Source organism: Capra hircus, chromosome 22, assembly GCF_001704415.2.
Source record: "Capra hircus breed San Clemente chromosome 22, ASM170441v1, whole genome shotgun sequence".
In the NCBI taxonomy this organism is placed as follows: Eukaryota; Metazoa; Chordata; class Mammalia; order Artiodactyla; family Bovidae; genus Capra; species Capra hircus.
The window spans coordinates 21,791,821-21,805,805 of NC_030829.1; the positions used below are offsets into that span (position 1 = coordinate 21,791,821).

The 13,985-nt window shown below is 42.2% G+C and overlaps 1 protein-coding gene across 2 annotated transcripts in view; it reads left to right on the plus strand.

Moving 5' to 3' along the window:
• Positions 1–13,985, plus strand: part of SUMF1 (sulfatase modifying factor 1) — a 100,970-nt gene that overhangs the window by 43,593 nt on the left and 43,392 nt on the right. Inside the window, exon 7 of one of the 2 annotated variants that reach the window (XM_005695707.2) lies at positions 2,893–3,006. The exons of the other annotated variant lie outside the window; for it this stretch is intronic. Within the exon in view, the coding sequence (XP_005695764.1) occupies positions 2,893–3,006 (114 nt within the window). The remainder of the gene's footprint in view (positions 1–2,892; positions 3,007–13,985) is intronic. 2 annotated transcript variants of the gene reach the window in all.

Below are 13,985 nucleotides of genomic sequence, written 5' to 3' on the forward strand. Positions count from 1 at the left end.
ATATTTTACAGCACTTAATAAGGCTACAGAATTTCACATCACTATTTAGACAGGTGAACCTCCAAGGAAAAAGTCATTTATTCTCAAGTCAGTGCATCTTCTCAGAAAATAACAATTTCCATATGAAATAAGGATACTTTACAGATATTTAGAGTGGAGAAGGCAATGGCATCCCACTCCAGTACTCTTGCCTGGAAAATCCCATGGATGGAGGAGCCTGGTAGGCTGCAGTCCGTGGGGTCGCTAGGAGTCAAACACGACTGAGCGACTTCACTTTCACTTTTCACTTTCATGCCTTGGAGAAGGAAATGGCAACCCACTCCAGTGTTCTTGCCTGGAGAATCCCAGGGACGGGGGAGCCTGGTGGGCTTCCGTCTATGGGGTCACACAGAGTCGGACACGACTGAAGTGACTTAGCAGCAGCAGTAGCAGCAGAGTTAGAACATTTAACTGGGGATGTTCAGAAGAGGTCTGCCTTGGAGGATATTCAACAGAACTCACCTGAAGAAGTTGCCATGGAAGTTCCTAAGACAAAATTAGAACATTTACCAGGAGCCGACATGAGAAATATGACCTGAAGAGGAAAAAAACCAGCATATTGTAGAGAGGTCACTTCCACCTTTGTTTGGAATGAGACTTGACAGAAGATTTTTACCTTTAAAGTGGGACTGTTTATCTCAGGTCCTCCTTAGCTTCCTTGTTGTGTTCACAGGCCTTGGTCCCTTGAGAGCAAGAATCAAACTTGCAATGATGGGATGGACTACAGTGAAATAGCTCCCTCGCCTGCTGTTTTATTTTATTAGTTTCACTCTGGTTTTAAACTGAGTGAACTATTCTGACCACAGTGAACCTAAAGAATTGGTTTTCTGTTTTATTGGGCCTCTGTTGTAAGTTATTAGTATGTTTTACTTTTCTTGCATATCTGCTCATTCACCTGAAAATAAACATGTCGGAAGTATTTCTTCTGAGCTTTCTGGAAGGAAGTTTTGGTTGGTGTGATTAACTGAACAAAGAGCAGTTAAAATTTTTATACTCTCATGTGGCAATTTTGGGAGTGGTGACCTCCAGATTTTACCTCACTTAAACATCCAGTTATTTACAGAAGGAAGACCCCTCAAACCTTTCAGTAGATGCTGTTATTGATGTTTCCTCATCTTAGGGTTTAACAGCACCACATAGGCTAACTTGCTTGCCCAGCGTTTGTTGTGTGTTGTCGTGTAAGGAAGACCTTAGGCTGGCTGACCTCCGTTAGTCTGCTCTCTAAGCCTGAGAAATGGTTCCTGCCTCCACTTCTCCACTTCGTTCATTCCATCTTTCAGTTGCTCTCATGCCCCTTGCTCCTTCCCATCTTTTTGCTTAAACAAATTATTTTCTTCTTTTCCTTCCAAATATTTTTCTGTCTTCTTATTCTTCATTACCTCCAAATTCTTGAAAGAACAGTTTATGCCTCTGACCCCTTCTCCTTACTGTCTCTATGACCTTTGACCTCTGACTTTGATTCCCATAAGATGCTTCTACCTTTGTGGAGGAGGGTTCATCTTCAGCTCGAAATCTCTCCCTCTAGGGAGTTTCTGCATATTTTCTTTCATTCTCTTACCCTATGAATCCCACCCTGCTTTTCTAGATTGGATGTTTTTAATTTTTGGCATCATCACTTTTTCTCCCTCATTAAAACTCTTTCACGTCTATGTCATCAAACCCTTTCTGCCTTCAGTCGACATGCATGGAGTTACTGAATGAAGCAGTTAATAGGTACTGCTGTTTCCATAATGAATGCTGAGTTTGGAAGCAGAATGGTAAAAATTTTCAGCTTTCCTCATCATCTGGATTAATTTTTTTTCTGAGTAGCATCATAACTTTATTGAAGTGCCCTGGATTGCCCACATATCAGATGGTTCCATATTCATGTGTAAATCTAAAACCTTCTGAAGCCAAATAGAAAATTAATTTTATTCCTTTTAGTTCTACTTCATTAATTGAGAAAAAACATGAACTTACAAAAAGATTTTTTAAAAAGAATCTCAATGATATTATTTTTTTCACTTAAAAATAAAAGTTTCCTTCATGTATGACCATTTCTCGTAAAATATGTTAGCAAAAAGTTTTGAGTCCCTAAAGTAGCAAAACTTGTTCTATATGCATTTACTATTCAGTCAAAGGTTTTTCTCTGGTCCTCCTCCCCACCTTCCTTTGTACACAAGCTTTGCACTTTGGTACCATGTCTGTGACATAATTATGTGGCAGACTGATCTACCTTTGAAATGTGATGTAATTGCTGGCTGAAGAGCCTGTGCAGCTTACCTCATACTTCCAGGTCCCAGGGATTGCAAACTTTCTTTGTTTTATAGATAGCACTTGATAATGAATTTGCAGTTTCTCTATAATAATCAGTGTTTTGATAATAATGACTCAGGCTTAAAGATAAGCTGGTGAGTTGGAGGGGGCTGGTGGAGAGGACAGAATTGGCTTGAGGTCTCTCCGTGCCTAAAGATGTTGTGGCCAGCAGAGCTCAGCAGTGATGACAAGACTGATACTGGATATAATGCCGTTTCTCTTATGCTTCTGAAGGTCTACAGATAATTTACCTGCCACTTCTCAATGAGATACAGATTTGACTTGTGATCAATACTAGTCTCTCTATTAAGAATTATTTCATTGACTTTCTTACCATGTAACATAAACTCTTCTTAGGTTTCTGAACTCCCTTTGAGAACTCAAAGCTGAAAAACATCTTCCTCTGTTTTTATATTGGCCAGATTGTATTTTCACTGTTGGAATGAAAATTCATATTCATACTTTGAAGTACAAGGTCTTTGTGCATTTTTATACTAAAGAGGCTTTCTAGACAAGGTGAGTAGATTGACAACATTTCCCCCTTTTTTTAATTTTTAGGTTGACGCCTTTCCTCCCAATGGTTATGGCTTATACAATATAGTAGGGAACGCCTGGGAGTGGACTTCAGACTGGTGGACTGTTCACCATTCTGTTGAAGAAATGATTAACCCAGTGAGTATCAGTCTCAGAATATGTATTATGAAAAGGTTACACCCATCCTTTGGGCAGATTATGGTAGGAATTTCGTGTGTTTTGGCTATTTATGTACTATTGAAATTAATCTTGGAATTTCCCCAAGGAATATTAAGCACATCTTTTTTTTTTTTTCCAACCTTAAGGCATTGTGTAGAAATGTCTGTGGACTTTTTATATGCTGCTGGATCGTTTTGGTGATAATGATTTGAGGAAATCTGCCTATAACTTTAGAAATTATATTCAGCCTCATAAATGTGATCAAAGTGATGAGATATATAAATAACTAGCAAAATTCATTAACGTTTGTTAATAACTAGTGAGATCTGGTAGGTGGTATTTATCATGCTGCTAATTGCCTGAGTTTTCATTGGCTGAAATTTTGATTGAAGAACATTGTTTGAAGAAAATGAGAAGGATGTTTTCTGGGTGAATGCTGAATCAGGAAGTTGAGTCATTTGGTGATTATTTCCTGAACTCCACAGTATGTCAGTTCATAAACCTTGGGAATGTAGCAAAGCTAAGTTAAATTTTACCTTCTCTGGCATGGGAGGACTATTGACTGCAGCTAGTGGGCTACTCTGCCTCTAAAGCCAAGCTCTCTCAGCATATATAATAATTTAGACGCTAAAAGAATTAGGTGTGCGGGTGGGAAGTATTTCCTTTAAAAAGAACATGTCTGAGTATTTCTTGTGTGAACAGATTGGGGGGGAAATGCCATTTAGAAATCCTATCTCTAGCAAACTAGACATTCATAAGTCAGATCCAGGAATATATATTTATACCCAAACTAGCTAGACTGGGAACTTAATATGCTTAATTTTAAACCTTAACCTCTTGAAAACTTATAAAAGGTAATGATAAAGACAATTAATTCTTTGATCTCTTCTCAGTGGAAGGTTAAACAGCTCAGAGTAGTTGAAGAAATTGTCAGACTCTGTGCCTTGGGCCATTTTTTTTTTTTTTCAGAATTTAGGCATAAATTTGTGTGATATGCTTGATTTTTCTTCACAGAATAACACATGAGTTGCTCATGAATAATCTATAGACAGAAATCTCCTTTCTTGGGGGCAGATGAAAAAGCTGAATTCTTCAGAAATGGTCATTTCCTCTTTGTTTTCCTTGGCAGGGCTGGTGGAATTAGTGGTCAAAGGCAACCCATCTCTCCAACATGAGAATAAGGTTGTGAAATTTTCGGTGGGTTTGAGGTTGGGAGATGCCATTCTCTACTGGCACAATGTGACTTGGCGTTTGCTGTCAGAAGCAGAAATAGAATTTTTTTCCTCCCCTTAGATGAAAGCATCTGCATGTTTGGAAAGGGTGCACAAGGCTTCAAAATTCTGGCAAGTTGTGAATGTATTTCTGTGACCATCTGTTGTCGAGCTGAGTGCTTATTAGCTTTCAGTTTTATAATTGCTTGTGTTGCTTCTAAGGATTTACAGAAAAATCCATATATTCTTGTTTTCACAGTCCCAGGCTCTGATCTGGGATGTTGTCTTTGCTCTATAAATCATTAGCCTTGTAGGTTTCTGTCACGAAGGCCTCATTTGCTTCCTGATTTGACTGGGATTAAATTCATCAGTTTGGAGGACTGAACCCCAATTCCCTTGCAAACTCAGACTCTATCATTCAAATCTTTACAACCAGCGCCGCTGTGTCTCTCATCTGTATTACCACATCAGCCTCCCAGTTGAGCTCCCTGGCTTCATTCTTTCTGTTCTGTTGCAGCTGGAATGATCTTTATAGAGAATATGTTTTACGCTCTCACTCCTCTGTTTCAAGAATAAATGAAGTACAGACTCTTGAACATGACTTCTGAAGGCTAAAATAATTTAGCCGTTTCTGATCGCTCAATGACCACAGCTTTTTCTTCCTTTCAACATTTCATTTTGAAACGTTACAAAAGTTCAGAAAATAGCGTAACAGAGACCTGTGTATCTGCCATTACGATTTAACATATACTGACAGCTTATTGTATTTACTGTATTTCTTTTAACCAAAGAGAAAGAACAAAAACTACTCTATCAACACTTGATATTTGTCAGTATTTTTAATTTAAGCTGTTCTAGTCTGTGTATAGTGCTATCTCACTATGGTTTTTTAGTCATTAGGTGTATATATATTTTTTTTATTTTATTGAAGTAGAATTGATTTACAATATATTAATTTCTGCTGTACAGCCTAGTGATTCAGTTTATGTATATATATATATATACACACATATATTCTTTTTCATATATATGTATATATATATATATATGCATGTTGCTGCTGCTGCTGCTAAGTCACTGCAGTCGTGTCCGACTCTGTGCGACAACAGAGACGGCAGCCCACCAGGCTCCCCCGTCCCTGGGATTCTCTAGGCAAGAGCACTGGATTGGGTTGCCATTTCCTTCTCCAGTGCGTGAGAGTGAAAAGTGAAAGTGAAGTCACTCAGTCATGTCTGACTCCTAGCGACCCCATGGACTGCAGGCTACCAGGCTCCTCCATCCATGAGATTTTCCAGGCAAGAGTACTGGAGTGGGGTGCCATTGCCTTCTCCAGTATATATGCATACTTTATATATATTCATATACACACATTCTTTTTCATATTCTTTTCCGTTATGGTTATCACAGGATAGTGAATACAGTTCCCTGTGCTATATTGTTGTTTATCCATTCTTCATATATGAGTTTATATTTAGTCATCATATATTGAAGTCTGTATCTGATAACTCTCATAGCTGTTGACCAGCTTCTGTTGTGTGTCGTTCTTGGGTTTTGGGTGCATCTTATTTTCTTATATGCTTCAGTATTTTTGATTGAGTACCAGACATTGTGTGAGGTAAACTGTAGAGACTGTTTGAGATCTGGAGAGTGGAATCTTTCTCTGGAGCAGGCTTATCTTTGCTTCTGGAAACTTACATATCATCTTAGCTATTCTAGCCAGTAATTGAGATGATTTGAAGCTCAGCTTCAGTCCCTGTGAGGGCTAGATGTGTATAGCTCTTCAGGGTGCCAGCCAGCAGGCTAGGGGGTTTCCATGACTCTTCTTCCTTGGAGGGCCCTATGAAAGTTGCTCAGTTGTGTCCGATTCTTTGTGACCCCATGGACTGTATAGTCCATGAAATTCTCCAAGCCAGAATACTGGAGTGGGGAGCCTTTCCCTTCTCCAGGGGATCTTCCCAATCCAGGGATCAAACCCAGGTCTCCGGCATTGCAGGCAGATTCTTTGCCAACTGAGCCACCATGGAAGCCCTAAGCTCCAGCTGTTTCCTTGGGGCCCATGAGTCTCTGCAAAGTTCTGTTCAACTTCTCAGTATTATACTTGCTGCAGCTGGAATCAGCTGACCTCTGAGAAAACAAGCTCACCTCTCTGGCCTTGTCTTCAGTCTGGGATTTGAGCTCAGCAGTTCTTCACAGCTCTTGATAGTTCTCACCTGAGCTCGTTTAAATTCCCATTTCTCTTCGAGGTCTTAATTTATATGCCTTTTTTCCCTACGGGCTGTGTGTCTCCAGCACCTAGCAAAGAACCTGGTCCTGTAATAAAGCCAGTTCCAGATACCTAGAATCAAAGAGAGTTTGATCACTGTTCATACTGGAGGTGTTTCAAAAGCAAAAGCTAGTTAAAAACATAATATTTTCAGAGTAAGTTTTGAACCAAAGTAAACATTTCAACCCAGGAACGGACCTCTTCAGTGTCATGTGTATATTTTAGCTCCAAGACTAACTCATAATGGCAAATACTTTTCAAGCTTCTTTGGAGAACTTGGGAACAGTCAGTGCTCTGTAGGCAGAGGCTATTCAGGGAATACCTTTTTCTTGTTCAGTGACTTCCAGGGAGCAAAAGTTAATCATTAGTGTTTATTTTATTGGCTAGTAACACCTTGTATGCTTTGTACACAAAATCCTGGGAGAGGCGGAGGTATTTGGCCATATGGAGTGAGGGTCAGTTTGGTCTTGCCTGGTAGAAGGTTCTGGGGGGTGTGCATGCATGCATGTGTGTAATTTGTGAAACTGCTTAGGTTGATAGCCTGTCTTTCTACACAGGTGCAATCCAGAGTGTGGCCGCTGATGCTGCTTTTTTAACCCAATTAAGTAATTTGTGTGTGTGTGTGTGCGTGTGTGTGTGTTTTCCTTTGCAGTTACTTTACCTGCTGCTGCTACTGCTGCTAAGTCGCTTCAGTCGTGTCCAACTCTGTGCGACTCCATAGACGGCAGCCCACCAGGCTCCCCCGTCCCTGGGATTCTCCAGGCAAGAACACTGGAGTGGGTTGCCATTTCCTTCTCCAGTGCATGAAAGTGAAAAGTGAAAGTGAAGTTGCTCAGTCGTGTTTGACTCCTAGTGACCCCATGGACTGCAGACTACCAGGCTCCTCCATCCATGGGATTTTCCAGGCAAGAGTACTGGAGTGGGTTGCCATTACCTTCTCCTACTTTACCTAGAAACCCATATTAATCTCTGGAAGTGTGTGGTGGTGCTTGTATGCTTAGTCACTCAGTCATGTCTGACTCTTTGTGACCCATGGACTGTAGCCCTCCAGACTCCTCTGTCCATGGGCAAGAATAGTGGAATGGGTTGCCATTTTCTCCTCCAGAGGATCTTCCTGACCCAGAGGTTGAACTCACACATCTTGCATTGGCAAGCAGATTCTTTAACACTGAGCCACATGGGAATCCCCCAGAAGTGTGCGATACTTTCAGTCAAAGACTATATAGAACTTATCTAGCATCCTAATTTCCCACACATACATCCTTTCTTCACTACCCTAGTAACATACCCAGGGTACCATGGTACCCTGGTTTACTGGTGATGTAAAAGGATGGAGTAATCTGTAATATCTTTGCCACTCTCACTTAAGGTACGCAGTTTCATTTGGGCAGCTTTTTTTTTATCCTAAGGGAAAGAAATATAGCCTTAGAATTAGTCAAAGTAACGTGGATTTTAGCTCCACCACTTGATGTTAAAGGAATCTCTCTAAGCTTAGGACATACCTTAAGTTTCCTTATATACAATTGGGAATAATTATATACCTATCTCATGAAATTTTTGGCAAGTTAGATCTGATAATGTTGCATGTGAAAATATAACTTTAGATCCCAAAAGTACTATTGTGCTAGTGACTTACTTTTTTTTTTCTTAATTATTTTTTGCTATGTAATTGGAAGATTATATCCTTCTTTGCGGGCTTCCTCGGTGGCTCAGTGGTAAAGAATCCAGCTGCCAGTGCAAAAGACGTGGGTTCTATCTCAGCGTCAAAAGACGTTGGGCATATCCCCTAGAGGAGGAAATGGCAACCCACTCCAGTATTCTTGCCTGGAAAGTCCCATTGACAGAGGAGCCTGGTGGGCTACAGTCCATGGGGTTGCAAAAGAGTAGAACACGACTAAACAACTGTGCACACACAAATACATGCTTCTATTCAGCAGAATTAACAAGAAATGTTGGCCTTTGGGAGCAGAGGAGGAGAAAATGATGTTTATAAATAATGAATGCCTAATATTCTTCCTATCCTTACCTTTTGTTTACATATCACATAGTCATCCTTACAATGAAAATCTCGCTTTGTGGCTCATTAGAGCCCATTGGGAATAAAGTTTCCCGAAAAGTATTCCTCCTCTGAATGAATCCCTGATGCTTGTCAGACGCTATTAGCCAAAGATTCTGTTTGTTCTGTTTTTGTCAATGTGGAGTTTGACTGTTCAGTTAGATCATATAGCTCTAGACATTTTGGGAAATGTGTTCTGTTTTGCAAGGCTGCGGTGTTGTGGTGTGGAACTGACCAGAGAAAACATAAGCTCTCCTGTTGTGCTGGCTGTGGTTTGGAGTTTGCACTCTGCTTGTTTTGAAGAACACACCTCTGACCCTTGCCTGTCACACAGGACACTTGTCAACCTCTGACCCGAGGTCAAAATGGACCACATATTGGCAGGTGCCTCATGGTCAGTCCTGTTTTTGCCATTGGGTGATTGGACTTAGGACTTGGACTTGCATTTGTCCATCCTCTAAATTCTGCATTTATTTGTTCCTCGTCCTAATAATGCCTCCTCTGGCCACATACCACTATATGAATCAATGAATTTTGTGCATCAGAAATGTTAGACTCCTGCTTAGCCTGTTTGCCATACCTCCTCTGTCTATGGCATGAGACTGGCCTTGTCTCAGCCTGGCAAGAGACAGTAAATATCACATCTTCCTGAGTTGAGACTGTCTCACCCATCAACTGCCCCCTTGGCAGCCAAGTCAATGCAGCTCACATTCCTAGAATACCACTTCTAGGTAGTAGTTTATGGAGACGTTGATTAAGGATTTTTATCTCACATAGGATCCTTTATTCACATATTTTCAATGAGGACAGTTTAGAATAAATCAGTTTGATGGAAAAGTAACCTGGTGTTCAGAATGAAAAAGACCTGAAAATATTAAGGAAGTTTAAACTTGATAATAAATTACTATGGTTGTAAATTATACTTAAAAATTCCCAAAGGGAAAGCAGAATGGTCAAAAAACATCAATCCCTTGAGGCCATGTTTATGAAAAGAATTTCATCTTCTTCTCCCTAGTGGAAGATGGAAATTGTTCCATAGGAACAGCTGATGTTGATCTATAGCCACTTTTCTTTGTGGTTGTGGAGCGAGGTTGGTCATTCAACAACCACAAAAAACTGTTGAGAAATAGAGGAGATAAGCTTGAGTATATATGGCTCAGATATTTAGATCCTGTAAACGCATTTTCAAACACAGTATCTGGACACACGCTTCTTGCTTGAAAAGAGGGAACGCTAATTCCAGTTGCTATTTGGAAGGTGGTGAAAATGCTGTTTGTTCATAATATTACCTCCAGAGTCTCATGTTATAGCTCTTGACTCTTCCTGAGCAGACAGAGCGGGACACCCAGATATATCATAGGCCCCTCTCTTAGTTTGGAGGACCAGTGGATCTTGGTGGGAAATGAAAAACTCCAGCCTCTACCACTGTAGGACCCCTGTTTTGATCCCGGTGACACCTGTGGTCCTGCATCCTGGAGCTTCAAATGTCATGGGCCCGAGAACTCTCTGCTACCTAGGCCATCTAGTTGTGTCATCAGATGTGCCCACTGTTTGATGTTCTTCCATGGCCAACCGAATATTTTCACCCCCAGAGCTTTAGCTCACTGGTCGTCATTGTACAGTTGGTGAGAACACAGAACATGGCTTCTGTCTTGTGCATGCAAGCTTTTCAGACCCCCCAAAACAGTCACAGCCTGTGCCCCTTCATCTTTCTCTTTCTAGATGAACATCCCCATTCTTTCAATTGCACCTGGAATAACTTGGATTCTAATCCAGGGCAACTGGGGTTACAGTCCTCTGTATAATATGAGTGGGAAAAAAGTCCCCCTTTCTAAATGAGCATCCAGAAATGTACACAGTGTTCTATCTGTATTTTCCCTGATAGATGCAAATAATAGTGCAGCGATCCTTTTCCCTCCTTCTCTGTCATCGGGTCTCAGACTGTGGTAGCCATTAAGGGCTGTGCCAGTGGAATCCAGACAAGGGTTTTTGAATTTTGTTGCTGTCACTGTGGTTAATGTGTGACCCTGGGCAAGTCACTTAGCTACTCCGGGACTCAGATTTGCTTCTTTCATCAGTGGGGACATAGATTCCCACTTCACAGAGTTGCTGTGATTGAGAGAGTGTTGATAGCTACTTAGACCAACATTTGGCAAAGAGCAAGCATATGGTATATGGCAGCTTCAGTTTTCAACATTGCTGGTTCTATCTCCCTTCCGCCATGTGGCCTCTTACTATCATGTGCAGTTGCAGCAGCGACAGGAAGAGCAGCATCTCACCGTTGGCCTCTCATAACCTTGCAGTAGCCAAAGAGTACTTCCTCTTTTCCTCCTGGCTTCCCTGGTAGCTCAGACAGTAAAGAATCCTCCTGCAATGTGGGAAACCCCAATTCAATTCCTGGGTTGGGAAAACCCCATGGAGAAGGAAGAGGCTACCCACTCCAGTATTCTTGGGCTTTCCTGGTAGCTCAGGTGGTAAAGAATCTGCCTGCAATGGGGGAGTCCTGGATTCGGTCCCAGGGGTGGGAAGATCCCCTGGAGGAGGTCATGGCAACCCACTCTAGTATTCTTGCCTGGAGAATTCATGGGACAGAGGAGCCTAGTGGGCTGTAGTCCATAGGGTCACAAAAGTCGGACATGCCCGAGCAACTAAGCACACACACTTTGCCCCCCCTGCCATGTCTATTGACTTTAGGCTGAGTCTCTTTAAATATTGTTATTATACAGCTGTGTTTTATGCATTTATTTATAGGTAGTTTTTAAACTGTTTTGAATCTTATCTTAGTGGCCCTATTTTGAAATGTAATGAAGAGCCTATCTCTTCTTTCCATCAAATTCCTTTTTTTTAAAATCAGCCTTGAGAGACAGCTTACAGACTTCATTGTGACTATCAGCCCTGCCATTTATGGTAGTGGTTTTCCCTTCCAACTTATTAGAATCAACCAGTTCAGATTTTTTTTTTTTTTTCTTTTGTCATCGATAGCTGCATAAATGAGACAAGGCTGATGGCAGAGCCCTACAGCCATGGGTTCAGCCCACATTTCCTGAGAACTTACTGTGCTGTGGGGCTGTTTGGCTCTCAGGGATGCAAAGAAGCACAAGATAGCCTCCCTGTTAGGGAGCGTCTAGTCTAGGGAGAGGTGGCGATCAGGTAAATCAAGATGTGCTGTGGTCAGAGTTGCTGCTGGGACTTCCTGGTGGTCCAGTGGTTAAAAATATGTCTTGCAGTGTATGAGACCCCCGTTTGATCTCGGGTCAAGGAAGATCCCACATACTGCAGAGCTACTAACCCTATGTGCCACCATCAGTGTGCCTGTGCTCTACAGCAGCTGCTGAAGCCCTGGTGCTCTAGAGCCTGCGCCCTACAACCAGAGAAGCCACTGCAGTGAGGGGTCCATGTATCACAACTAGAGAGTAGCCCCCCACCCACTCGGTGCAACTAGAGAAAGACCCTCACAGCAAGAAAAACCCAGCACAGTCAAAGATAAATAAATCAATCTTCAGAAAGAGTTGCTGCTGATGTGGTTGTTATGGGGCCTCGTTGAGCTCTGTTCTCTGCTGGTTGGAGCCAAGAAGGCTTTTCTTAGGAGGTGGCCTTAGGAAGGGTGGCAGCAGCTGTGTGCCAGGTCCTTGGCATCCAAACACAGGAAGGCGAGGGTGTGGCCTCGTGAGGAATTCATGGTCAGCAGAGAAAGGATTTTCATCCTTTACCCTGCTGCTTTCAGATCCCTTGGAGAAGGGAATGGCAACCCACTCCAGTATTCTTGTCTGGGAAATCCCATGGACAGAGGAGCCTGGCAGGCTACAGTCCATGGGGTCACAAAGAGTCAGACATGACTTAGCAACTAAACAACAGCTTCAGTTTCTTGAAGTAAAGCCCCAAAGCCATAGCTGCCCTCTGCCCTTCAGTCCCTAAGCGTCTTGCCTTTTCATACCCATAGTAAAAGCAGTGAGAGGGGTGTGTTTCTTTCTTCTGATTTTGCTGTGGTGTGTTTTTCCCATCCTTACGGGCATGACTGAACTTTGTAAAGAATTTCCGTTACCTGACCAACTAGGGGCTTAGGAGAGTGACTGGTGAATCGTCTTCCTTCATGTGGCATGCTCAGTGAAAGGGCTTTATGAACTCTGTTTCACAATATAGAGCACTTCTGGGAGGGGAGAGACATCTGCTCTAAGATAGGGGTAACAGAAGGTCAGCATCGCCGGCTGGGGTTATAACAGAAACATTACAGGCAGAGAGTTTGCTAATGTGCTTATTTGCCATCCTCTGTCAAGTTCTTCCGGCTGTGCTGAAGGACAGAACTATGGCTTGGTGATGAAAACAGAGGTTAGTAGCCTGGAATTTCACCTGAGATTTCGCTTGAAAATGTTCAGGGGCCTTGGGTGAGTCATCTTGCCCTTGTCTGGCTTCCTGCTTCATCTGTAAATGTTGCTAGGGATGTAGCAAGTCATTCCCAGGACACAGTCAGTCTGGACAACAGCCCTGGGCTCTGGTGCTGGCTTGGGAGGTAGGATGAAGTAGGATGAAGTAGTAAGATGAAGAAGCTGTTGTAATGTGCTGAAGAGGACAGATTTTAAAATGATTCACACTCCATTGTTCCACATTCTAGTTCTGCCCCTTGATGGCATGGTGGCCTTAGGAGAAACGGGTGGCATCTTTTGATTTTGTTTCTTTATCTATAAAATGGGAGTAACAGGAAAATTTAAGGACGTTGGGTTGTTCTGAGGATTCACAAGAGATTCAAGCACGTGACCCTGTATCTGCCACACAGTAAAAGAGAGCTAATTTCTTTCCAAGCACCTCTCAGTCAGAACATCCTTTTTGAAAATCCTTTCCTCTTTAGCATGTCCTTTTACTTGTTAGACCAAATTGTGTTCTTTTCTTCCATTTTATTTGTTAATAAGCATTTACTGAGCACTTGCTCTGTGCTAGGGGCAGATATAAACATCACACTATCCTTGTCTGCAAAGAGTTTGATTTTCAGAATCCCTAATTATGTTTCCTTCCATGGCGTGTGCATGCTAAGTCACTTCAGTTGTGTCTGACTCTTTGCAGCCCCATGGACTGTAGCCTGCCAGGCTCCTCTTTCCATGGGAGTCTCCAGGCAAGAATACTGAAGTGGGTTGCCATGCCCTCCTCCAGGGGATCTTTCCAACCAAGGGATCAAACCTACGTCTCCTACATTGCAGGTGGACTCTTTACTGCTAAGCTACCAGGGAAGCCCTCCTTCCATGGTACTAGGAAGCTTTTGTCTCACTGATGCTTAGGAAATCAGAACCAAAACCCAGGTTTTTTTGGCTTCCCTTCAAATTTGTTTATTCCTTCCCTGCACCTCTGTTTAACTGGAAGGGAACAGAGGGAAGGGAGGGTGGAGAGCTGACAGGGTCTCTGTCACTTGGTTCCCATATTTATTTGGGTCTACAGCTGA